The 24,621-nt window shown below is 43.8% G+C and overlaps 2 protein-coding genes and 1 long non-coding RNA gene across 5 annotated transcripts; 2 read left to right on the plus strand and 1 right to left on the minus strand.

Moving 5' to 3' along the window:
• Nucleotides 1-7,969, plus strand: LOC119018695. Of its 2 annotated transcripts, XM_037096556.1 has the most exons (14): nucleotides 1-134; nucleotides 1,356-1,561; nucleotides 1,714-1,851; nucleotides 2,446-2,584; nucleotides 2,679-3,097; nucleotides 3,170-3,249; nucleotides 3,550-3,691; nucleotides 3,806-3,949; nucleotides 4,279-4,337; nucleotides 5,161-5,351; nucleotides 5,435-5,835; nucleotides 6,206-6,305; nucleotides 7,033-7,228; nucleotides 7,312-7,969. In XM_037096556.1, exons 1-14 carry the CDS (start codon nucleotides 12-14, stop codon nucleotides 7,452-7,454), a joined length of 2,481 nt encoding a protein of 826 aa, XP_036952451.1. In that variant the 5' UTR covers nucleotides 1-11; the 3' UTR covers nucleotides 7,455-7,969. The 2 variants fall into 2 exon arrangements, with proteins under 2 accessions (XP_036952451.1, XP_036952450.1); XM_037096555.1 differs by having other exon boundaries at nucleotides 2,679-3,249.
• On the minus strand, nucleotides 7,828-13,432 carry LOC119018698. The gene is made up of 3 exons (XR_005074835.1): nucleotides 13,372-13,432; nucleotides 12,995-13,198; nucleotides 7,828-7,936 (listed from the first exon to the last, which is right to left on the minus strand). It is a non-coding gene; the product is annotated as an uncharacterized LOC119018698 (long non-coding RNA).
• LOC119018696 (CUB and zona pellucida-like domain-containing protein 1) lies at nucleotides 13,016-24,019 on the plus strand. Of its 2 annotated transcripts, none has more exons than XM_037096557.1 (13): nucleotides 13,016-13,215; nucleotides 14,372-14,577; nucleotides 17,796-17,933; nucleotides 18,556-18,694; nucleotides 18,789-19,332; nucleotides 19,634-19,775; nucleotides 19,890-20,033; nucleotides 20,357-20,415; nucleotides 21,303-21,493; nucleotides 21,577-21,977; nucleotides 22,348-22,447; nucleotides 23,083-23,278; nucleotides 23,362-24,019. In XM_037096557.1, exons 1-13 carry the CDS (start codon nucleotides 13,093-13,095, stop codon nucleotides 23,502-23,504), a joined length of 2,526 nt encoding a protein of 841 aa, XP_036952452.1. In that variant the 5' UTR covers nucleotides 13,016-13,092; the 3' UTR covers nucleotides 23,505-24,019. The 2 variants fall into 2 exon arrangements, with proteins under 2 accessions (XP_036952452.1, XP_036952453.1); XM_037096558.1 differs by lacking the exon at nucleotides 13,016-13,215 and adding an exon at nucleotides 13,898-13,902.
• The last annotated feature ends 602 nt before the right edge of the window (nucleotides 24,020-24,621 follow it).

Raw genomic sequence — 24,621 nt, forward strand, 5'->3', positions numbered from 1 at the left:
TCTGCAGCATCATGGCCTCCACACTGGTGATCCTGCTGCTGCCGCTCCTGGTCTCGCTGGCCTCGGCATCACATCACTATGGTGCAACCTCGACCTTCACCTACAAGGGGAAAAACCCTGATGGCTCACACAGGGTGAGTGATTCAACTTTAAATGAGACACAACATGAAATACAGACAACATGTGGATTTATATGTTCACTTTATCTATATTATTAACCCTAACCCATTATTATTATTATTATTATTATTATTATTATTATTATTATTATTATTATTATTATTATTATTATTATTATTATTATTATTGTTGTTGTTGTTGTTGTTGTTGTTGTTATTGTTGTTATTCTGCAGAAGCGAATTAAGACCATTTTTCAAAACAGCCTTGAGTCTTTTTTATCCTATGGAAAATGAAAAAAAAAAAGATCTGCAGATTTCTGAGCCTAAAGTCAGAATTCAAACTTTCTCTCTGAGGAAATTCTGATGAATATCTTTCTCTCTGAAACAATAAAAATCCCACTGATACAGATCTTGTTTGCATACCAAAGAACCTAAAATATTCTGTCACTTTTCAAGGAAGTTATTTAAAATATATAAAAGTTTTTACAGCTGATGTCTCTTGTTTTTGGTGCAACATGCAATACCAGGAAAAGACAGAAGACAGAAACAGCAAAAAATAATATGGATTGTTCTATGAGTGCTTAATTATTATGAATTATACTCTTGTGTTTAGTATGTTGATAAAGAATCTCAGATAACACCAGCCATCATCATAAACCTTCAGCATGATCATATGTTCATGTTCAGTGTTCAAAGCTGCTCTGTGTTGTTCCTACAACACATGGTGTCTGCAGAACCACATTTTGTCATGATGACACATATGCACACACACACACACACACACACACACACACACACACACACACACTTGAATTCAGACTTTGAACTCAAAGAAAAAACACATTTTTGAGAAAAAAGTGATTTTTGTCTTAATGTAACGAATCACAACTGGAGAATTGAAAATTGGAAGTCAGCCCCACAGTCCACAGTGCTGATGGCTTCCATCCATAATACAGATCTGAACTCATCCACCTGCCCAGCTCACCTGATTTGACCCCATCAGACTACCACCTCTTCCCTAAGATGAAGAAGGAGCTCACTGGTCACCATTTTGATGATGACGCTGAAACTTTTTACAATGATGAATAAATGTTCTAGGTTTTCTGAAATTGACTCCTTGCACCTTAGGCAGTGAAGTTATGACCTCTCATAAACCCTCTTGAAATATAATGCAATGTCATTTTAAAACAGGGTTCTCCAACTGCACAATTGATTAATCTCATCTATGTTCCACAGATTGACGTTCGCAGCAGGGAAACCTTTACCTTTTGCAATCACGAACTTAACTGGTATTGTTACAATGGCAACTGTGGCAGTAGCACCAGTTATCGGAGAGGCACACTCGACAGCAGCACCAATGCACCACAATATATTGGCCAATGGTGCGAAACTGAAACGGTCTCAACAAGAAGAGTCACGAGTGACAAACCTTTTAATTTGAAGTGAGTTTTGTGTTTCATTAAATCAGATTAATATTGTTGCTGCTGTTCTTTATTTATTGAGTGAAGTTTGTGAAGCTTCATCATAGTCAAACCTGCTTTAAGTCTCCCAGTTGCACATAATTAATCAAGAACATTGTTTCCACACATACCAGGACATCCAGCTGCTGTTGGGTCCAAACCCGAAACGGTTTAAACAGTTGGTCTCAACTGACCTCTGTGGATTTGGGAACAAGATCTGACACTGGAAAACCAAACAGATCACCAGACATCGCCATTCTTCCTCTCCTACGGTAAGTTCCCTGCAGTGAGGGTGAAACAGATCAGTTAAACTCTGATCACTAGTCTCTAGTCTAGTCTAATTTTGTGGGAACCTGTGGGAGATGTCCTGGAATAACTGGGCTGAAAGCAAAACGTAGACTGCAAACATTGTTACCGGGAATGTTTCCTACAGACCAAAAGATCTTCCAGCAGAATCATTTACAAAATGTCACATAAAAATGACTGGCTTTGATTGATTTGGTTGATATATTCATTTTGAACATGAAATCAAAACAAAGAACAGCAAATATATTTATAACTATACCTAATATTATAACTATAACTAATCTACTATATTTTATTAACATCAAAATGTTCAGAAAACAGTAGGAGGAAGTACATACACGTGTATATATTGTGTCATTTGGCAAAAGAGTGGGGGTCTGTGGGCAAGATGGAGAGAAGTTTACCATTGTCCAGTTGTGTATTCAACCAAGTTCCCATTTCTGATTTTTACTGCAGTTCTGTGTGTAGTTTGTTCATGCGGTGTCACTGTACCAAACTGTCAACGTGGCCAACCCACTTTGCAAAAGACTGTTACTAACTGTTAATGTTTTCTATTCAAGCGTGCCCCAGAACTGTCCACGGACATACAAACTACCATCGTTTGATCCTGACCGTGACAGCGTTCAATGCAGATATGGAAACATCAGATCTGTGGAGTGCAGCTCGTGCACCTCACCTTCAGGCTTCGACTTAGATCAGGTTAGTCAACAAATTCATAAACAAGGTATGAGGAAACTGATTATTGATGAATTGATTGATGCCTAACTTAACTAGTACTTGCTCACATCCGCAGGGCTCTTGCACATTAAACTACCTCTCCGCCCCTGCTGACAGCAGAGTTTATGGATTTGAGATGGTTGTGGAGGACTTCCCAAAAAGGAGCATCAGTCTGACCTACGATGATGGATCCCGGTCCTACAGGGCGCCACTACCTGTGAGGGCAAAGAGACAAGCAACAACCACAGCTGCACCCACAACCTCATGGTGGTGGTGGCAGACAACCACAGTTCCAACCACAACCTCATGGTGGTGGCAGCCAACCACAACTACAGCTGCACCCACAACCACAACTCCAACCACAACCTCATGGTGGTGGTGGCAGACAACCACAGTTCCAACCACAACCTCATGGTGGTGGCAGCCAACCACAACTACAGCTGCACCCACAACCACAACTCCAACCACAACCTCATGGTGGTGGTGGCAGACAACCACAACTACGGCTGCACCCACAACCACAACCACAACTCCAACCACAACCTCATGGTGGTGGTGGCAGACAACCACAGCTACCCCAACAACCACAACATACACTGGCGCCAATAATCCTCTCAGTAAACTACCTTTGCATTTCTCTTTTCTGGGTAAGTCATGTTTCACTTCTAATAATTTTCTAACTATATCATTAATGTGCACATCTTTATTCTTTAATATATTAAAGACATTGAGTGGAAACATTTATGAATGTTGCAGCTCAGGCAACTTCCTCATATGTAATGTTACACATGGTGGTCACCAGAAAAGCTAAACCAGACACTTCATTTTTTAAATTATTGACAATTTTTATATTGTAAATTTTCAGTTTACTTTTGTCTTGGTCAAGAAACTGTAGTGGAACAATTGCTTTTGTTTTTTAAATTTGATTTGATTTGTTTCAACTCCAGTGGACCCATCTGCTCCATCATGTCAGGAGGGGCTCTACTTGCCAAGGTTGTTGCCCCCAACACCTGCAAATGGAGTACGCATCCAGGCAGAGATCAACAAAGAACTGGAGATAAAAGTCAAAGCACAAGCTTCGGCAGCAACGTAAGTAAGAATCAACGAGATCAATGTGGCAGAGAAAACAATTTTATAATTTCAGCAGGTGAAATAACATCAGATTAAAGAAGTCTGTGTTTTCTTTCTTTTGTTTTCATGCAGAGTGATTGATATCATCATAAGTGGGCCCTTGAATATCAGCAAGCACAGGACCACAAACGGCGATTTTGCCATTAGGTGGACACCTATCACGGACGAACTGGGAAATTATTTCTCAATCTGCTTTGCTGTTGAAGCCATGGCAGGGTGAGCTCAGAGTCGAGAGAAAGTGAAAATTAGGAAAGCTACGAAAAAAACAAAACTTATCAAATTGCCAAGATTTAAAGAGTAAAATGTAATTCATTAAATGGTTAAATCAGAGGAAAACCTGTTAAGACTGGAAAGTCTGGTTTCAGTCACTTAATATTTTCACATCTGTCACTTTACATGTAAGTAAAGTTAGTAGACAAAAACAAACATAATGACTTCAAAGGTGCAATATGTAAGAATTTGCCACCTGTCTCAGCAAGGTCAGTCCAAACAAACTGATCCTCCTCAGTTAAAATGTTGCAACATTGTTTACTGATGCTTTCCAGGTCGAGCATCTACCAGTCTGAGATGAGGTGTGTTGTGGTGGACGTCGTGGATCAAATAGGTGAGTTCAAGTGTTTAGTACCAACATTTTGTTGTGTAACTAAAATTGTAATGGTTTGTTTTCACCCAATGTGCTAACACATGCTAAACATTGTGTTAAAGCATCAAATAATGGCAGTGTAACTGTTGTGCATGAGAGAACAGTTTTTGAAACTGCAAGACCTGGACTCATGTTAAGTGCTGTGTTCCTGTTATCTTTGCTACGATACAAAACCATCAATTGGATGCAGGATTACCAGAAAAGCAATAACTCGTCTTTACTGGCAACAGCTGAGGGTTGGAACACTTCAAAACTACTAACTACAAAACCTTCCACTTGATTTACAGCACCCACCATAACACTGTTGCCTACCAAGTACACTCCCTCATGGCAGTGGTACTCTCTGATGATAGTGTTCCCCTCAGCCGAGCATTGCAATCTTGCAAACTACAAAAATTCCAGATAACAGGACAAAGAGTTTGAGGCACTGAACTGGCCTCCACATTCCGCAGACACGAAGCTGATTGATAATGAGTCCGATCCCTCTAACTCAACTCTGACCCATCGAGTTTTGGACACAGGACATATGGGGTTTCTCGTGGTGTCCGGCAACAGGATGTTGGCAGCGGTTCATTTAAATGCTGTGGGTTATGAGTTGGGACCTCCATGGATCAGAGCTGTTCTGGCACAGCCTGTACAGGATCATTATGATTGGGATCTGGTGAATTTGGAGGTCCGGTTGATGCTTTGAACTCTTCGTCACTTTCTTTCAGCCATTCCTGAGCTGCTCTTCAGCATAACGTGTATAAATAATTGACAAATATAATGTTTGTCTTTGCCCTAGTTAAATCCTATGTGAGCTGCAGTGAGTCCGCAATGACAGTAGAAATTGAGAAATCTTCATTCCCTCGACTCAGTGAGGATCATTTGCGACTCAATGACCCCACCAACACCGTCTGCAGCCTCCAGAGACACTCCAACAGCACTCATGTCGTCGCTGTCATCCCCCTCAACGCTTGTGGCACTCAGATCGAGGTAACTCAGGTTCATTTGCTGGTTTCATGTGATCTTCTCTTCTCAGCAGTATGATGACCGGGTATATGAATTTTATTCTACAGGAAGATGATGACAACCTCATTTTCACAAATGAAATCACCACCATTGACAGAGGGACGGATGTGATCACCAGGAAACACCTGCTGGAAGTGCAGGTCTGCTGTCAGTACCCAAAACGGGGAAATGTGTCACAGAGCTTCACCGTGCACAGGCCGAACGTAACGGTCTGGGAGAAAGGCTACGGCAAGTTTACCTACGGGTTCGAGTTCTATCCTGACAGCACATTCAGAACCATGGTGGATCCAAATTTGTACCCTCTGGAGTACGAGATAGGGAGCAGGGTTTTCATGCAGATCGAGGCCACCTCTTCAATCAACAACACCGAGCTGTTTGTGGAATCCTGCACCGCTGCACCATATGACAACCCAAACTCCAGGCCAAAATACACCATCATTGAAAATGGGTAAGTATGAGTGTGAGTACACCCTCTAGTGGCAACGGAGGACATAACAAATCGCATGTCATCATGGATGTGAGTGCGAATGCTTTTCCGTCATGCATGTTTGCTACTATAGACTCCATCTATCCATCCAATTGTAGACAGTGGATGGACAGGTGAACTAAATACTTTAATGCTTTTTACTCTATAGATGGCTAGTTTAAGCCCTCATATGGAAAAGAGTAGCGTCTGGGTCTGTATGGGAGGACATGAGAATTTTTCCTCATCATGTAGATCCCTTCAATAGAATATTATTCTGCTCTGCCCCTTTAATGATATCGATTGTAAGGCATAAGGAGGTTGTCAAGTTTTATTTTTTCCTTTTTCTGTTAAGGTGTAACGTGGACTCGACAATTCAAAGATACACCCCTGACAACCAAACACAGTTCAAGTTCAGCATGGAGGCCTTCAAGTTCATCGGTCAGAATAACCAGGTGAGGGATGGATTATATGGTTAGACTGGGAGAACTGACTGTAAATGTCTCTGTGATTAGGCCTCAATTACTAGGTCGAATTTATAATTTCCTCCTTCTATCTATCTATCTATCTATCTATCTATCTATCTATCTATCTATCTATCTATCTGTCTATCTATCTATCTATCTATCTATCTATCTATCTATCTATCTATCTATCTATCTATCTATCTATCTGTCTATCTATCTATCTATCTATCTATCTATCTATCTATCTATCTATCATGACTAGGGCTATCACCACAAGGGTTTGGACTCCATAGCAAGATAGACATAGGATCGAGGCAAGCAATAGTCTTTAAGATCAAGTATACCTAATCAGACAGAGCCGGCAAACAAATCTGACAGGGGTCAGGCAGAGGCAGGTTGAAGGGTAAACAGGCAGTGGTTGGTAACAGGAATCTCTAGAAGGTGGAGGTAATCAAGGTGGGGGTATACAATCAGAGAGGAGGACAAAACCAAACGAGCAGGGAGGGGAGAATCTGAGGAGAGGTGAATACACAAGACAAAACAGGGGCAAAACTATTACATAGACCAAAACATAACAGTATCTTTAATAAACCCAGAACTGACATGCTTGACCCAAGGCACCATCTTTTATTTGGGGTCTGACAGCTGTTTATCTTAGTTGTTTGACAAGAAGAGAAGTGTATGTCTGCTAAATGACAGCGTGTCCTGTATTCAGGTGTACATCAGCTGTTCAGTCATGATGTGTGAAGCAGGGAACCCCAACACCAGGTGTGCACAGGGATGCATCAACTCCACCCAGCCAGGTGGTCACAACATCGCAAAGAGAGAGGTTGTCACCCAGACTTCAAGGCACCTGGTTTCCCAGGGTCCCCTCCGCTTAAAGAGATCAGCAGAAGGTGCTGAAAGTCCAGGTAATGAGAACAGGGAGTGTTTTCTGAGCAGCACGCCTGCCGTGTTTGAGAGTGGTTTCACATTATGCTTCTCTTTCCTCCAGTGATGAACCTGAACCTGAACCTGAACCTGGTCTTCATCGCTGGATGTCTTCTTGCAGCTGTCGGCATGATCAGTGCTGTGGTCATGTACAAAACCAAAATGTCAAAGGTCAAATACCAACCTCTGCCCACATTCGAGAGTTAAACAACTGTGTGAGCAGAATATAAGATCTGTTTTTTTAAGTTTGAAGATATGAAGCTCTTGATGATGGGTGTCAGGTGTCTAATTAAATGGACTGTTAAACAAATGCATGTATCTTACATACAGAAAGTTTTATATTAAATGCAACTTAAATTGAAGGATGAACAGCTGGTGCTGCAGCTGCTGGCTATTCAGGTGTTGTGTTTACTGTCATGGGATTCAATCTAACCTTACAACTGTTTCTACTTTTATGTATTACAGTATGATCTATCTTCATTTATGTGTGTAATCTGTTCAAAATGATATATGAATATGTACAAACTGGCCACTTGTCAAATTACAACTCAGCAATTTGGGGTAATGCTGTAGGTACCTTAGGTTATATAGGTAGAATGGCAGATGTAGGACCATGATGCATTTGGGTTGGGTTCTGTTTTTTAGCTGAGCGGGAGAGGCATGCAGGATTCCTTTCATTTGTTTGCTTGCTTTTTGGGAAATAAACCATGAAAAAAAACAAAGGAACTTTGAGTGGACATTTAACTCCCTTTGCCTGCGAACATTACATGCTTCCAAAAAAACTGATATTTGAAGGTTGAATAAAGAAGCAATCTGTAGATTGGGGGGAAAATAGTCAATAAACAAATGTCTGTCCAGGACCAACTGCAGGGGTGTTGCCAGTCTTGGCAAGCAACCTGTAATGCCCTCCTCCAGTCAGCTGTGTAGAACCAAACCTGGCGGACAGACATCCTAAACCAGTCCCTATCTTCACCCTGGGTCAGAAAGTGTGGCTTTCTTCCAAGGATCTTCCCCTCCAAACAGACACTCGTGAGTTGGAACCCAGGTATATTCAAGGTATTTCAGTTAGTCAAAATTATCAACCCTGCGGAAGCCCGACTCAAACTCCCTCCAGCACTCAAGATGCACCCCTACTTTCATTTGCCCTTGCTTAAACTTGTTTCCTCGAGCCCACTGAGCCCCCCGGCCGAGCCCCCTCTACTCCCCTGCTCCTTTCCCTGTGTGTTTGTCTGTGGGCGTAGCAGCGGTGTTTGGACCAGCGGAAAGGCACACCTGTTTCTCATCAGCTTATCATCCTCAGGCTATTGCAAAAATAAATTCCTTTACACCCTGACTTCCTGCCTTCGATCTCTGCATTTGGGTCTAGAGCAAAACCCCACTGTAACATATCAAACAGCTCATCTAGAATTCTGATGTAAAGTTACTTAAGAACAATCAACAATAAAAGTATCAATCTAGTTGGATCTGTTTTGTAGGACTAGATGTTAATATCCCTAGTTGCATACTTGAGCCAAGTTGCTAAGAGCCTCTGTGCGATGGTCAAGTGAGAGATGGCATCCTCCGGGGTATCAAGGGGGCACCCTCTTTCATCATTGCTGATAGGCCCGTGACACCTCCAGAGGGTTCAGCGGTGGATCCTGGCGTCCAAGGCTCACCCCTTAGATGCCATCTGCTCACGTGAGGGACTAGGTGACGTCTTTTCATCCACAGCCACTGACTCCCCTTTTCTGCAGCTCTGGACAGGCCTGGCACTGTCTACCGATGGGGCCCACTTCCACCGGTCGGACCTATGCTGTCCTGCCTCGATCTTGTGCATCAGCTGCCAGCTTGGCTTTCTCAGCTTTTTTTCAGTTTGAAGGCCTCCCCCACTGCATCCTCCCAGGGCACTCTGATCTCAATGATGTAGACGAGCTGGAGTGAGGCCGTCCATAGTAAGAGGTCTGGTCCGAGACTTGTCTACGCGATCTCAGCTGGGAAGCAGAGCCTCTGGCCTAAGTCTGCCAACAGCTTCCAGTCGCATGCCCTGCATAGCCATCCAGCATCTGGTTTTGAGGCTGAGAGTCTGGCTGGGCCCTCGCCTTCCTGGATGAATATCATTGTCGGCCAGTGGGAGGAGGAAGGAGGGAGGGTGTTCACACTCGCCCGTCGACCTTCCAGCACTGCTGCAAGACAGCGCAACACCTGGTTGTGCCGCCGGGTGTAACGTCTTTGAGTTAAACTGGTCTTGTAGCCCACCAAGTTGTGCTTGAGTGTTGCTGGGGTTTGGCAGAGGAGGCATGTGGGCTTTGCCTGAACGACTGATGAGTACTTTTCCTTTGGGGTAAGGATTCCTCCAGCCCTCCACCAGCATGTTGGTAACTCCTGGTTTTGCCATACAACCTTCATGAGCTTCCAGAGGAAGTGCAGCACTTCTTGCATCTGGAGGATTCTTGTAGAGCCTGTACAAGACTCCATTGGGGCCTGGGGCTGATGAGGCCATTGCCCTGTGCACTGTTTTCTGCACTTCACTCCATCTAGGTGGACTGATATCTAGTTGGTGCTCTGGTGGATCGGTTGGCAGCATGTCAGGTGGGAGGATCAGCAGAGTGCATACCTTTGCCAACAGTCCCCTTCAGTTCAATCAAGCCTAATCCAATATCAGATCAAATAATCAAAAATTCTAGATCCTGATTTTATTTGGATGCACATGATTATTCATTATTCCCCAAGAAATTAACAAAAAGGTGTTTAAAAACACACTATTTCTAAAGTTTAAAGAAACTGAGAAGAATAGTTCCTTGATCTATACCTTCATCCAGATAGTTGAAGGACCAAAATATTAATGGGGTCTATTCTGGACCGAGACCCATCTTTCATCCAAGTTTTGTGAAAATATGTTTAGTAGGTTTTGTGTAATCCTGCTGAAAAACTACCAAACATGTGTGAAAACATAACCTCTGACAAATGCAATCACAACAATGTGTGAAGTTACTAAGAAGACAAACTGGTCTGATCACTGTTTTTCTTGCATTTTCCTGGCATCAGATATAACTTCTTCTAAGTTAGAACATTTGACACCCATGGCTGTGTGATTGTTTCCAGCTGAACTCAGTGGCCCTGCCTTTTAATCCAGACAGGAGATCACACCTGCTGCAGCATTGTCTGCAAAAGTTGGCCTTTGTTGAGGAAAACAAAGACATCCTGAGCTGCTTCTAATTTGGTCAGGTTCAGTTTACCTGGGTAACCTTGTAGACCAACAAAGGATGTGTGGGTTGCCTTTGGTAGACATTCAATTTAAAAGTGTGGGAGGTGACTCTGGAGGATGCTTCAGACACTTTGAGTTGGCAGCCCACCAGAGCTGTTGGTAAGTTAGTGGTTAGAAGGAGTTGAGAAAACCTGACACATTAATTACCCAACACAGTCCGCTTCTGCTTTGACCACCTAGCAGTCGTGGAGCATATGGAACCCTTCTTTGCAGAAATCTGCATCTTCAACCTCCATCAAGTTACCCACACCAACTATAACCTGTCACTCATCAGCTGACACACATTACAACCACTGACAGCATTGAAACAAGACGATAAAGTTACATTTCAACTATGTACTGCTGTGAAACACTGACATTCATGTTGATACCACTTGACTCACATCACATACCCAAACACTGACGCAGTCCAATCACACCCACCTAAGTTAGCAACGGTTTCCCCCCGATGGCAGGAAGAACTGCTCATGAAGGGCCCGAAGAGCCTCTGTTGAGAAACTTCTTTCTTTCTTGTGTGCTTCATCTGTCTTTGTAAAATTAATAACTGTCATCATACAAGTGTCGGAGGCAGAGTGATTAATAACCCGTGTTGTTTATATTCATTGTGAACTTGAAATGTTTGTTTTGCCTCGGATCAAACTTCAGTAGCTTTCACTGGCTCGTTTCCCTGAACCAAATGAACGATGTGGAAAAATGAGGGTTGTCGTAATGAAAATGCTCAAGTTTGTCACACTTTAGTCTCTGACCTCAGCTAATGTTCAAGATTGTTATTAAAGCTACATTTTAAGTGTTAATATGTTGTCAGTTGAAATGCTGATATTTGATAGTTGACATTTTATTCTTACATATGAAACTTAAATATTGATGCAATATCAATGTATGTAGGGTGAAAATGATGCGTGACATAAACTATTGAATGTATGTATATGCTAAGTTTAATTTGGATGGATTTGGACTTCTAGAAAAGAAATATTGTACCAAACCTGGTGTTTGACCAAGTCTCATTTGCGCAATGAAGTCTTAGTTTCTCTTTCAGTTTGAGAGAAGTTGTACAAACTGTATTCAGGCGTCATGGAACATCGCCTGTCCTCACCCTGCTTACTGTAATTCCATATAATCATGCTCTTTATCACAATTAAACTCTGAGGTATGTGTGCATTCACTTCCTTGTTGGTTTTAGACTAACAATGGGTATTTAGCACAGGCTTAGTACAACAACAAAGCCCTAAAACTGGGTTGTGCAGGTGATGATGGTAAAATGTGATCCTGGACACACCAGTTGTACACCTGGAAACTACAACAAAAGTGGATGGAATACTTTGCCAGATCTGTCCTGATAGCATCAAAGCTATGCATGATGCAGCGATGAAACTTGCCAGGTGTGCAGCTGAGATCAAAATATAGGCAGAAATACAAGATGGGTGTGGTCCGAGCAAGGGCACCTGGACACTAAATGTTGGAAGGGAGAATTGAGCCATTGGACGTCTGTCTGTGACACAATAGCATCACATCTGTGCAAGATACAATCATGAAGCTGTACAGACGTATAGGTGAGATCTAAATGAAGATCAGGCTGTAAGATGAGGGGGGTAGAATGACCACAAACGCAGTTGTTTTGCAAGCTATTTGTCAATCTGTGGACAGATTTTTTCAGTGCAGTAACGTCACCGTTTTGCAAGATGTAGTCATGAAAACTTACAGATGTGTAGGTGGGACAAATGTTCCTAGTTAGAAGAAGGGAGGATCTGACCAATGAGTGCTGAGTTATCGCATCATGATGCAGTAATCCCATCACTGGATGGTCTCCAGTTGAAATTAACTGGACTGAATATAAAAGGGACATTGTTCAGCTAAAATATTTGTAACCATTTGATGCTGCAGGGATGACGTAATTTTGTAGACAAATGCACAATTACTATACAGTTTAAAAAAAAACAAAAAACAGATGTACAAGTTGTAAAGTCAGAGTTAGAACAGTTTGTAACTGAAGTGGACCTGTAAAGATGGACTAGTGAGTAGATGAGTCTCCATATTTGCTGTGAGGATGTTTAATGTCCTCGACAACCTTTGTAGTCTCATTTAGACACTTGTTAGCAACCGCTAACACTTTGCATCATACGGAAGAGCATTTTAATTAAACTGTGGGACATTAATGATTTTAGATTTTAGGTAGTATTAACAAGCAGTTCAACTAAATTAAAAAACTCTGGACGTGTAAAACTGATTTCTGGGTTTCAGGGCTCATTCCTGTATCAGCATTCACATCTCAAGTCCAAACCCTCACCCAGGTCAGAGCAGAGAAACAGCAGAAAAGAAACAAAACGCTAAATGCCTCTGCCTCCACCTCTGAATGAGATGTATAGAACCTGCTTGTTGTACAGTAAGGTATCAGACAGGTTTCTCATTCATGGGAAAACTGAGACATGTTGAATTTAATCTGTCTGTTTGTTTAATGAAACCAGTTTTTCAGCTGGACTATTGTTCTGAAACATAGTGGACCTACCTTTTTAAGTTGCATGACTGCTCGTCAGTTTCTCCAGCAGGTATATATAAAAACCCTGCACGCGACAAATTTAGAGACAGAGGAGAGTCTGCAGCATTATGGCCTCCACACTGGTGATCCTGCTGCTGCCACTCCTGGTCTCGCTGGCCTCGGCATCACATCACTATGGTGCAACCTCGACCTTCACCTACAAGGGGAAAAACCCTGATGGCTCACACAGGGTGAGTGATTCAACTTTAAATGAGACACAACATGAAATACAGACAACGTGTGAATTTATATGTTCACTTTATTATTATTATTATTATTATTATTATTATTATTATTATTATTATTATTATCAATGCTGTTATTATGCAAGAGAGAGGTAAGACTACCTGTGAAGAATGGGAGAAAAATGTTTTTTTTTTTTTTTCTGCAGAACTCTTGGAACAAAAAAAAATAATAATCAGAACTCAAATTTATTTTACAAAGTGGCCTTTAGGCTTTTTTGGCAACATGAAAAAAAAAAACAGTCTGAAAAGTTACTTTTATCTTTAGAATTCTGAGCCTAAAATTAGAATTCAGAATTTATCTCAGAAGGAAAATCAGAATTCTAATAAATATCTTCTTCTCTGAAACAATAACAATCCCAGTGATATGGATCTTGTTTGAATACAAAAGGCACCTTACAATATTCTGTCACTTTTCAAGGAAGTTCATTTAAAGTTTTAGTCTACAAGTTTTCACAGCCAATGTCTTTTGGTTTTGGCACAACATGTAAAGCAACTGTGCCTCAATGTTTCTTAGTATTTTCTTTCTTCTAGTATTAGTATTTTAATAAAGAAGCTACAGGTGATCTGAAGAAGAGACAACATCAGCCATTATTCCCTTCAGCATGTTCATGTTCAGTGCTCAAAGCTGCCTCTGTGTTTGTTCCTTCCTTTCTGCAAAACCACTTTTTGTCATGATGACACACACACACACTTTAATTCAGATTTTACACTCAGAATTTAAAGGAAAAAAGTCAAATTATAGATATTTATTGATTTATGATCCTCTGTCTGTAACATAGGCTGCTTTTATCTTTATTTCTTATATTGCATCTTATATTCTTTTACCAGAATTTTTATCATTGTTTTTTGTTCTCATTTTTGTTTATTTTTTTATATGATGATGATGATGACACTTTTAAAAATGATAAATATATGTTCTAGGTTTTCTGAAACTCCTTCCACCTCAGGAAGTGAACTTACTACCTTTTGTAAACCCCCTTGTTAAAACATATCACATAATATTTTTGAAATACAATGAAATGTCATTTTAAAACGGTTCTGTAGCTTCAGCTGAGCAACCATCTCCAATTGCACAATTGCTTAATCTCATCTTTTTCCACAGATTGACGTTCGCAGCAGGGAAACCTTTACCTTTTGTAATCACGAACTTAACTGGTATTGTTACAACGGCAACTGTGGCAGTAGAACCAGTTATCGGAGAGGCACACTCGACAGAAGCACCAGTGCACCACAATATATCGGCCAATGGTGCGAAAGTGAGACGGTCTCAACAAGAATCGTCCCGAGTGACAAACCTTTTAATTTGAAGTGAGTGTTTTGTTTCATTAAATCAGATTAATATTGAAAACAATGATAGAATTAACAATGAGGAAGCGTATGTTGCCCGGAATGGCTTCACTGGGGCCCCACCCCACCCTGGAGCCAGACATGGGGTTGGGGCACGCAGGCAAGCGTCTGGTAGCCGGGTCTTTGCCCACGGGACCCGGCCAGGCACAGCCTGAATGACTGACGTGGGCCCGCCCTCCAGTAGGCTCACCACCTGCAGGAGGGTTCAGAGGGGGCTGGTGCAGTGTGATTTGTGTGGCAGTCATGGGTGGGGGCCCCAACGACCCAATCCTGGTGACGCTAGCCATGGGGACATGGAATGTCACCTCGTTTGGGGGGGAAAAGCCTGAGCTAGTGCGGGAGGTTGAGCGGTACCAGCTAGAGATAGTCGGGCTCACCTCCATGCACAGTCTGGGCTCTGGAACAAAACTCCTTAAGAGAGGCTGGACTCTCCCCAGCTCAGCTGCCATGTGTTGGAGTTCACCCCGGTGAACGAGATCATCGCTTCCCTGCGCTTTCGGGTTGGGGATAGGTCTCTCACTGTTGTCTTGGTTTATGGGCCAAACAGCACTGGGAGGGGTACTGGAGAGTGCTCCATCCGGGGACTCCATCGTTCTAGTGGGGGACTTCAACGCTCACGTGGGCAGCGACAGTGTTACCTAGAGGGGTGTGATTGGGAATCACAGCCTTCCTGATCTGAACTCGAATGATGTTTTGTTACTGGACTTCTGTGCTAGTCACAGTTTGGTCATAACAAACACCATGTTCAAACATAAGGGTGTCCATATGTGCACTTGGCACCAGGATGCCCTAGGATGGAGGTCAATGATCGACTTTGTAGTCATATCATCTGACCTCCAGCCGTGTGTCACTCGGGTAATGAGAGAGGTTGAGCTGTCTACTGATCACCACCTGGTGGTGAGTTGGATCCGCTGGCAGGGGAGAAGGCTGGACAGATCTGGCAGACTCAAATGCATTGTGAGGGTCTGCTGGGAACGTCTGGCAGAACCCTCTGTCAGGGAGGTTTCCAACTCCCACCACCAGCTTTGACCAGATCCCAAGGGAGGCTGGGGACACTGAGTCTGAATGGACCATGTTTTCCACTGCCATTGTTGATGCGGCCATCTGGAGCTATGGCCGTGAGGTCTCCGGTGCCTGTTGTGGCGGCAATCCCCATGTAAGGGATGTTGTCAAGCTGAAGAAGGAGTCCTATCGAGCCTGGTTGGCTCGGGGGACTCCTGAAGCAGCTGACGGATACCAGCAGGCCAAGCACGCAGCAGCATGGGTGGTCGCGGAAGCAAAAACTCGGGTCTGGGAAAAGTTCAGGGAGGCCATGGAGGAGGACAACCAGTCAGCCTCGAAGAAATTCTGGCAAACCATCCAGCACCTCAGGAGAGGGAAGCAGTCCTCCACCAACACTGTTCACAGTGGAGGTGGGGAGCTGTTGACCACAACTGGGGATATTGTCGGGCGGTGGAAGATATACTTTGAAGATCTCCTCAATCCCACTGGCACGCCTTCCATAGAGGAAGCAGAGGCTGGGGGCTCAGAGGGTGACTCATTTATCACTCAAGGCGAAATCACTGAGGTAGTTCGGAAGCTCCTCAGTGCCAAAGCACCGGGGGTGGATGAGATCCGCCCTGAGAACCTCAAGTCTCTGGATGTTGTGGGGCTGTCTTGGCTGACGCGTCTCTGCAGCATTGTGTGGCAGCCAGGGACAGTGCCTCTGGACTGGCAGACCGGGGTAGTGGTTCCCCTATTCAAAAAGGGGGACCGGGGGGTGTGTTCCAAATATCGGGGAATCACACTCCTCAGCCTCCCTGGGAAAGTCTATTCCAGGGTACTGGAGAGGAGAATTCGACCGATAGTCAAACTTCGGATTGAGGAGGAACAATGCGGTTTTCGTCCTGGCCGTGGAACACTGGACCAGCTCTATACCCTCCGCAGGGTGCTCGAGGGTTCATGGGAGTTTGCCCAACCAGTCCACATGTGTTTAGTGGACTTGGAGAAAGCATTCGACCGTTTCCCATGTGGCATTCTGTGGGGGGTGCTCCAGGAGTACAGGATTGTAGGCCCTCTACTTAGGGCTGTACGGTCCCTGTACGAACACAGCAGGAGCTTGGTTTGTATTGCCGGCAGTAAGTCAGACCTGTTCCCAGTGCAAGTTGGACTCCGGCAGGGCTGCCCTTTGTCACCGGTTCTGTTCATTATTTTTATGGACAGAATTTCTAGGAGCAGCCATGGGCTGGAGGGGATCTGATTAGGGAGCCACTGGATCTCATCTCTGCTTTTCGCGGATGATGTGGTCTTGTTGGCTCCTTCGAGCCAGGACCTCCAGCATGTCCTGGGGCGGTTTGCAGCCAAGTGTGAAGCGGCTTGGATCAGCACCTCTAAGTCCCAGGCCATGGCTCTTGCTCCCACTGGGTTGGGGGAGACGTCCTGCCTCAAGTGGAGGAGTTTAAGTATCTTGGGTTCTTGTTCACGAGTGAGGGAAGGCTGGAGCATGAGACTGACAGGCAGATCAGTGCAGCAGCCGCAGTAATGCGGTCATTGTATCGGTCTGTTGTGGTGAAGTGAGAGCTGAGCCAAAAGGCAAAGCTCTTGATTTACCAGTCAGTCTACATTCCTACCCTCACTTATGGCCATGAACTTTGGGTCATGACCGAAAGAATAAGATCCCGGATACAAGCGGCCGAAATGAGTTTCTTCCGCAGGGTGGCGGAGCGCTCCCTTAGAGATAGGGTGAGGAGCTCTGTCACCCAGAAGGAGCTCAGAGTAGAGCCGCTGCTCCTCCACATTGAGAGGAGTCAGCTGAGGTGGCTCAGGCATCTGTTTCGGATGCCCCCAGAATGCCTCCCTCGGTAGGTGTTCCTGGCATGTCTCGCTGGGAGGAGACCCAGAGGTAGACCCAGGACACGCTGGAGTGACTTTGTCACTTGGCTGGTCTGGGAATGCCTTGGGATTTCTCAGAAGAGCTGGAGGAAGTGTCCCGGGAGAGGGGAGTCTGGGTGTCCCTGCTCAAGCAACAGTCCCTGTGACCTGGCCCCGGATAACGTGGAAGATGATGGATGGATGGATGGATAGATTAATATTGCTGCTGTTCTTTATTTATTGAGAGAAGTTTGTGAAGCTTCATCATAGTCAAACCTGTCACCCAGTTGCACACAATTAATCAAGAATATTGTTTCCACACATACCAGGACATCCAGCTGCTGTTGGGTCTCAAACCGAAACCATTTAAGCAGTTGGTCTCAACTGACCTCTGTGGATTTGGGAACAAGATCTGACACTGGAAAACCAAACAGATCACCAGACATCGCCATTCTACCTTTTCTACGGTAAGTTCCCTGCAGTGAGCATGAAACCGATTAGTTAAACTCTAATCACTAGTCTCTAGTCTAGTCTAATTTTACTGAAGAACCTGTGGGAGAAGTGCTGCTCTCCCAGTGTTAGTACGTAATAGATATATTGTGACAGCCAGAGAATTTTGTTAAGATCAAGTCCAAAAATACTGAAATAATTGGGCTAAAAGCAAAACATAGACTTAAAAAATTGTTACCGAGAATGTTTGCTACAGTGCGTCTACAAACCAAAAGATCTGCCAGCAGGATAATTAGTGTTTGGTAAGACGTCTGATTGGACTACACACTATTTATCTGTGGATTTACATGTACAAAATGTAGAACAACAATCTGTGGTTCAAACATCTGCTCAAAAATCCTTCAGATGACATGTTTTGTGTCATATGGCAAAAGAGTGAGGGGCTTGGAGCACAGGCAAAATGGAGAGAAGTTTACTATTGTTCAGTAGTGTATTCATATACGTTCCCGTTTAAAAATGCTGTGGTTTTACTGCAGTTGTATGTGGAGTTTGTTCACACGGTGTCACCGTACCTAACTATCAATATGGCCGACGCACTTTGCAGAAATCGTTATTAACTGTTAATGTTTTCTATTCAAGCGTGCCCCAGAACTGTCCACGGACATACAAACTGCCGTCGTTTGATCCTGACGGTGACAACGTTCAATGCAGATATGGAAACATCAGATCTGTGGAATGCAGCTCGTGCACCTCACCTTCAGGCTTCGACTTAGATCAGGTTAGTCAACAAATCCATGTGCAAGGTATGAGGAAACTGGTTACTGATGAATTGATTGATGCCTAACTTAACTAGTACTTGCTCACATCCGCAGGGCTCTTGCACATTAAACTACCGCTCCGCCCCTGCTGACAGCAGTGTTTATGGATTTGAGATGGTTGTGGAGGACTTCCCAAAAAGGAGCATCAGTCTGACCTACGATGATGGATCCCGGTCCTACAGGGCGCCACTACCTGTGAGGGCAAAGAGACAAGCAACAACCACAGCTGCACCCACAACCTCATGGTGGTGGTGGCAGACAACCTCAGTTCCAACCACAACCTCATGGTGGTGGCAGCCAACCACAACTATGGCTGCACCCACAACCACAACTATAGCTGCCCCCACAACCACAGCTCCAGCCACAACCTCATGGTGGTGGTGGCAGACAACCACAACCACAACTTCCCCCACAACAACAGCCACCGCTTACCCCACAACAACAACCACGGCTGCCCCCACAACCACAACTGCAGCTCCAACCACAAACCCGTGGTGGTGGTGGCAGACAACCACAACTACAGCTGCCCCTACAACCACAACGTACCCTGGCACCACTGGCCCTCTCAGTAAACTACCTTTGCATTTCTCTTTTTTGGGTAAGTCAGGATTTGTCATAATTTTCTGACTGAATTATTGATGAGCAAATCTTTATTCTTTAATATCTTAAATAAAGACTTTGACATTGAGTGGAAATGTTTGTGCACGTTGCAGCTCAGGCAACACCCTCATATGTAATGGTAGGCGGCAGAAAAGCTTAACTAGAACCTTCATTTTTTTAATTATTGACATTTCAAATTTTTGAATTATTCAGTTTACTTTTGTCTTTTGTCAGGAAATTGTGGTGGAATGATTGCATTTGGTTTTTGAATTTGATTTGATTTTTTTTTTCAACTCCAGTGGACCCATCTGCTCCATCATGTCAGGAGGGGCTCTACTTGCCAAGGTTGTTGCCCCCAACACCTGCAAACGGAGTACGCATCCAGGTAGAGATCAACAAAGAACTGGAGATAAAAGTCAAAGCACAAGCTTCGGCAGCAACGTAAGTAAGAATCAACGAGATCAATGTGGCAGAGAAAACAATTTTATAATTTCAGCAGGTGAAATAACATCAGATTAAAGAAGTCTGTGTTTTCTTTCTTTTGTTTTCATGCAGAGTGATTGATATCATCATAAGTGGGCCTTTGAATATCAGCAAGCACAGGACCACAAATGGTGATTTTGCCATTAGGTGGACACCTATCACGGACGAACTGGGAAATTATTTCTCAATCTGCTTTGCTGTTGAAGCCATGGCAGGGTGAGCTCAGAGTCGAGAGAAAGTGAAAATTGGGAAAGCTACGAAAAAAGCAAAACTTATCAAATTGCCAAGATTTAAAGAGTAAAATGTAATTCATTAAATGGTTAAATCAGAGGAAAATCTGTTAAGACTGGAAAGTCTGGTTTCAGTCACTTAATATTTTCACATCTGTCACTTTACATGTAAGTAGGAGACAAAAAACATCATAATGACTTTAAAAGTGCAATATGTAAGAATTTGCCACCTGTCCCAGCAAGGTCAGTCCAAACAAACTGATCCTCCTCAGTTAAAATGTTGTAACATTGTTTACTGATGCTTTCCAGGTCGAGCATCTACCAGTCTGAGATGAGGTGTGTTGTGGTGGACGTCGTGGATCAAATAGGTGAGTTCAAGTGTTTAGTACCAACATTTTGTCAGGGCGAGGGCAGGGTACTCCCTGGACAAGTCGCCAACTCATCGCAGGGCCCTCACCGATGAGCAATGTGGGGTTCAGTGTCTTGCTCAAGGACACTTCAACATGCCCAGAGTGGGATTTGAACCAGCAAAATTGTACCTAAACCTAAAATTGTAATGGTTTGTTTTCACCCAATATACTAAAACATGAAGTGCTGTGCATGAGAGAACAGTTTTTAAAGCTGCAAGACCTGGACTCATGCACTCAAGTGCTGTGGTCCTGTTTACTTTAGTACGAAACAAAACCATCAATTGGATGCAGGAATAGCTGGAACACTTCAAAACTATTAACTAGGAAACCTTCCACTTGATTTACACCACCCACCATAACACTGTTGCCTACCAAGTACACTCCCTCATGGCAGTGGTACTCTCTGATGATAGTGTTCCCCCCAGCAGGGCATTGCAATCTTCCAAACCATAAAAACTTCCAGATAACAGGACAAAGAGCTTGAGGCACTGAACTGGCCTCCACATTCCGCAGACACGAAGCTGATTGATAATGAGTCCAATCCCTCTAACTCAACTCTGACCCGTCGAGTTTTGGACACAGGACATATGGGGTTTCCCGTGGTGTCGGGCAACAGGATGTTGGCAGCGGTTCATTTAAATGCTGTGGGTTATGAGTTGGGACCTCCATGGATCAGAGCTGTTCTGGCACAGCCTGTACAGGATCATTATGATTGGGATCTGGTGAATTTGCAGGCCAGGTTGATGCTTTGAGCTCTTCGTCACTTTCTTTCAGCCATTCCTGAGCTGCTCTTCAGCATAATGTGTATAAATAATTGACAAATATAATGTTTGTCTTTGCCCTAGTTAAATCCTATGTGAGCTGCAGTGAGTCCGCAATGACAGTAGAAATTGAGAAATCTTCATTCCCTCGACTCAGTGAGGATCATTTGCGACTCAATGACCCCACCAACACCGTCTGCAGCCTCCAGAGACACTCCAACAGCACTCATGTCGTCGCTGTCATCCCCCTCAACGCTTGTGGCACTCAGATCGAGGTAACGCAGGTTCATTTGCTGGTTTCATGTGATCTTCTCTTCTCAGCAGTATGATGACCGGGTATATGAATTTTATTCTACAGGAAGATGATGACAACCTCATTTTCACAAATGAAATCACCACCATTGACAGAGGGACGGATGTGATCACCAGGAAACACCTGCTGGAAGTGCAGGTCTGCTGTCAGTACCCAAAACAGGGAAATGTGTCACAGAGCTTCACCGTGCACAGGCCGAATGTAACGGTCTGGGAGAAAGGCTACGGCAAGTTTACCTACGGGTTCGAGTTCTATCCTGACAGCACATTCAGAACCATGGTGGATCCAAATTTGTACCCTCTGGAGTACGAGATAGGGAGCAGGGTTTTCATGCAGATCGAGGCCACCTCTTCAATCAACAACACCGAGCTGTTTGTGGAATCCTGCACCGCTGCACCATATGACAACCCAAACTCCAGGCCAAAATACACCATCATTGAAAATGGGTAAGTGTGCGTGTGAGTACACCCTCTAGTGGCAACGGAGGACATAACAAATCGCATGTCATCATGGATGTGAGTGCGAATGCTTTTCCGTCATGCATGTTTGCTACTATAGACTCCATCTATCCATCCAATTGTAGACAGTGGATGGACAGGTGAACTAAATACTTTAATGCGTTTTACTCTGTAGATGGCTAGTTTAAGCCCTCATATGGAAAAGAGTAGCGTCTGGGTCTGTATGAGAGGACATGAGAATTTTTCCCCATCATGTAGATCCCTTCAATAGAATATTATTCTGCTCTGCCCCTTTAATGATATCGATTGTAATGCATAAGGAGGTTGCCAAGTTTTATTTTTTCCTTTTTCTGTTAAGGTGTAACGTGGACTCGACAATTCAAAGATACACCCCTGACAACCAAACACAGTTCAAGTTCAGCATGGAGGCCTTCAAGTTCATCGGTCAGAATAACCAGGTGAGGGATGGATTATATGGTTAGACTGGGAGAACTGACTGTAAATGTCTCTGTGATTAGGCCTCAATTACTAGGTCGAATTTATAATTTCCTCCTTCTATCTATCTATCTATCTATCTATCTATCTATCTATCTATCTATCTATCTATCTATCTATCTATCTATCTATCTATCATGACTAGGGCTATCACCACAAGGGTTTGGACTCCATAGCAAGATAGACATAGGATCGAGGCAAGCAATAGTCTTTAAGATCAAGTATACCTAATCAGACAGAGCCGGCAAACAAATCTGACAGGGGTCAGGCAGAGGCAGGTTGAAGGGTAAACAGGCAGTGGTTGGTAACAGGAATCTCTAGAAGGTGGAGGTAATCAAGGTGGGGGTATACAATCAGAGAGGAGGACAAAACCAAACGAGCAGGGAGGGGAGAATCTGAGGAGAGGTGAATACACAAGACAAAACAGGGGCAAAACTATTACATAGACCAAAACATAACAGTATCTTTAATAAACCCAGAACTGACATGCTTGACCCAAGGCACCATCTTTTATTTGGGGTCTGACAGCTGTTTATCTTAGTTGTTTGACAAGAAGAGAAGTGTATGTCTGCTAAATGACAGCGTGTCCTGTATTCAGGTGTACATCAGCTGTTCAGTCATGATGTGTGAAGCAGGGAACCCCAACACCAGGTGTGCACAGGGATGCATCAACTCCACCCAGCCAGGTGGTCACAACATCGCAAAGAGAGAGGTTGTCACCCAGACTTCAAGGCACCTGGTTTCCCAGGGTCCCCTCCGCTTAAAGAGATCAGCAGAAGGTGCTGAAAGTCCAGGTAATGAGAACAGGGAGTGTTTTCTGAGCAGCACGCCTGCCGTGTTTGAGAGTGGTTTCACATTATGCTTCTCTTTCCTCCAGTGATGAACCTGAACCTGAACCTGAACCTGGTCTTCATCGCTGGATGTCTTCTTGCAGCTGTCGGCATGATCAGTGCTGTGGTCATGTACAAAACCAAAATGTCAAAGGTCAAATACCAACCTCTGCCCACATTCGAGAGTTAAACAACTGTGTGAGCAGAATATAAGATCTGTTTTTTTAAGTTTGAAGATATGAAGCTCTTGATGATGGGTGTCAGGTGTCTAATTAAATGGACTGTTAAACAAATGCATGTATCTTACATACAGAAAGTTTTATATTAAATGCAACTTAAATTGAAGGATGAACAGCTGGTGCTGCAGCTGCTGGCTATTCAGGTGTTGTGTTTACTGTCGTGGGATTCAATCTAACCTTACAACTGTTTCTACTTTTATGTATTACAGTATGATCTATCTTCATTTATGTGTGTAATCTGTTCAAAATGATATATGAATATGTACAAACTGGCCACTTGTCAAATTACAACTCAGCAATTTGGGGTAATGCTGTAGGTACCTTAGGTTATATAGGTAGAATGGCAGATGTAGGACCATGATGCATTTGGGTTGGGTTCTGTTTTTTAGCTGAGCGGGAGAGGCATGCAGGATTCCTTTCATTTGTTTGCTTGCTTTTTGGGAAATAAACCATGAAAAAAAACAAAGGAACTTTGAGTGGACATTTAACTCCCTTTGCCTGCGAACATTACATGCTTCCAAAAAAACTGATATTTGAAGGTTGAATAAAGAAGCAATCTGTAGATTGGGGGGAAAATAGTCAATAAACAAATGTCTGTCCAGGACCAACTGCAGGGGTGTTGCCAGTCTTGGCAAGCAACCTGTAATGCCCTCCTCCAGTCAGCTGTGTAGAACCAAACCTGGCGGACAGACATCCTAAACCAGTCCCTATCTTCACCCTGGGTCAGAAAGTGTGGCTTTCTTCCAAGGATCTTCCCCTCCAAACAGACACTCGTGAGTTGGAACCCAGGTATATTCAAGGTATTTCAGTTAGTCAAAATTATCAACCCTGCGGAAGCCCGACTCAAACTCCCTCCAGCACTCAAGATGCACCCCTACTTTCATTTGCCCTTGCTTAAACTTGTTTCCTCGAGCCCACTGAGCCCCCCGGCCGAGCCCCCTCTACTCCCCTGCTCCTTTCCCTGTGTGTTTGTCTGTGGGCGTAGCAGCGGTGTTTGGACCAGCGGAAAGGCACACCTGTTTCTCATCAGCTTATCATCCTCAGGCTATTGCAAAAATAAATTCCTTT

Source organism: Acanthopagrus latus, chromosome 4, assembly GCF_904848185.1.
Source record: "Acanthopagrus latus isolate v.2019 chromosome 4, fAcaLat1.1, whole genome shotgun sequence".
Taxonomy (NCBI): domain Eukaryota; kingdom Metazoa; phylum Chordata; class Actinopteri; order Spariformes; family Sparidae; genus Acanthopagrus; species Acanthopagrus latus.

Excerpts from the sequence above, each read along its gene's own strand:
- LOC119018695 (XM_037096555.1), top strand. The coding sequence starts at position 12 with ATGGCCTCCACACTGGTGATCCTGCTGCTGCCGCTCCTGGTCTCGCTG. Across the intron at positions 2,585-2,678 it reads CAGGCTTCGACTTAGATCAG|GGCTCTTGCACATTAAACTA; the intron begins GTTAGTCAACAA and ends TCACATCCGCAG. Across the intron at positions 4,338-5,160 it reads GGACGTCGTGGATCAAATAG|TTAAATCCTATGTGAGCTGC; the intron begins GTGAGTTCAAGT and ends TCTTTGCCCTAG.
- LOC119018696 (XM_037096557.1), top strand. The coding sequence starts at position 13,093 with ATGGCCTCCACACTGGTGATCCTGCTGCTGCCACTCCTGGTCTCGCTG. Across the intron at positions 18,695-18,788 it reads CAGGCTTCGACTTAGATCAG|GGCTCTTGCACATTAAACTA; the intron begins GTTAGTCAACAA and ends TCACATCCGCAG. Across the intron at positions 21,978-22,347 it reads TACACCATCATTGAAAATGG|GTGTAACGTGGACTCGACAA; the intron begins GTAAGTGTGCGT and ends TTTTCTGTTAAG.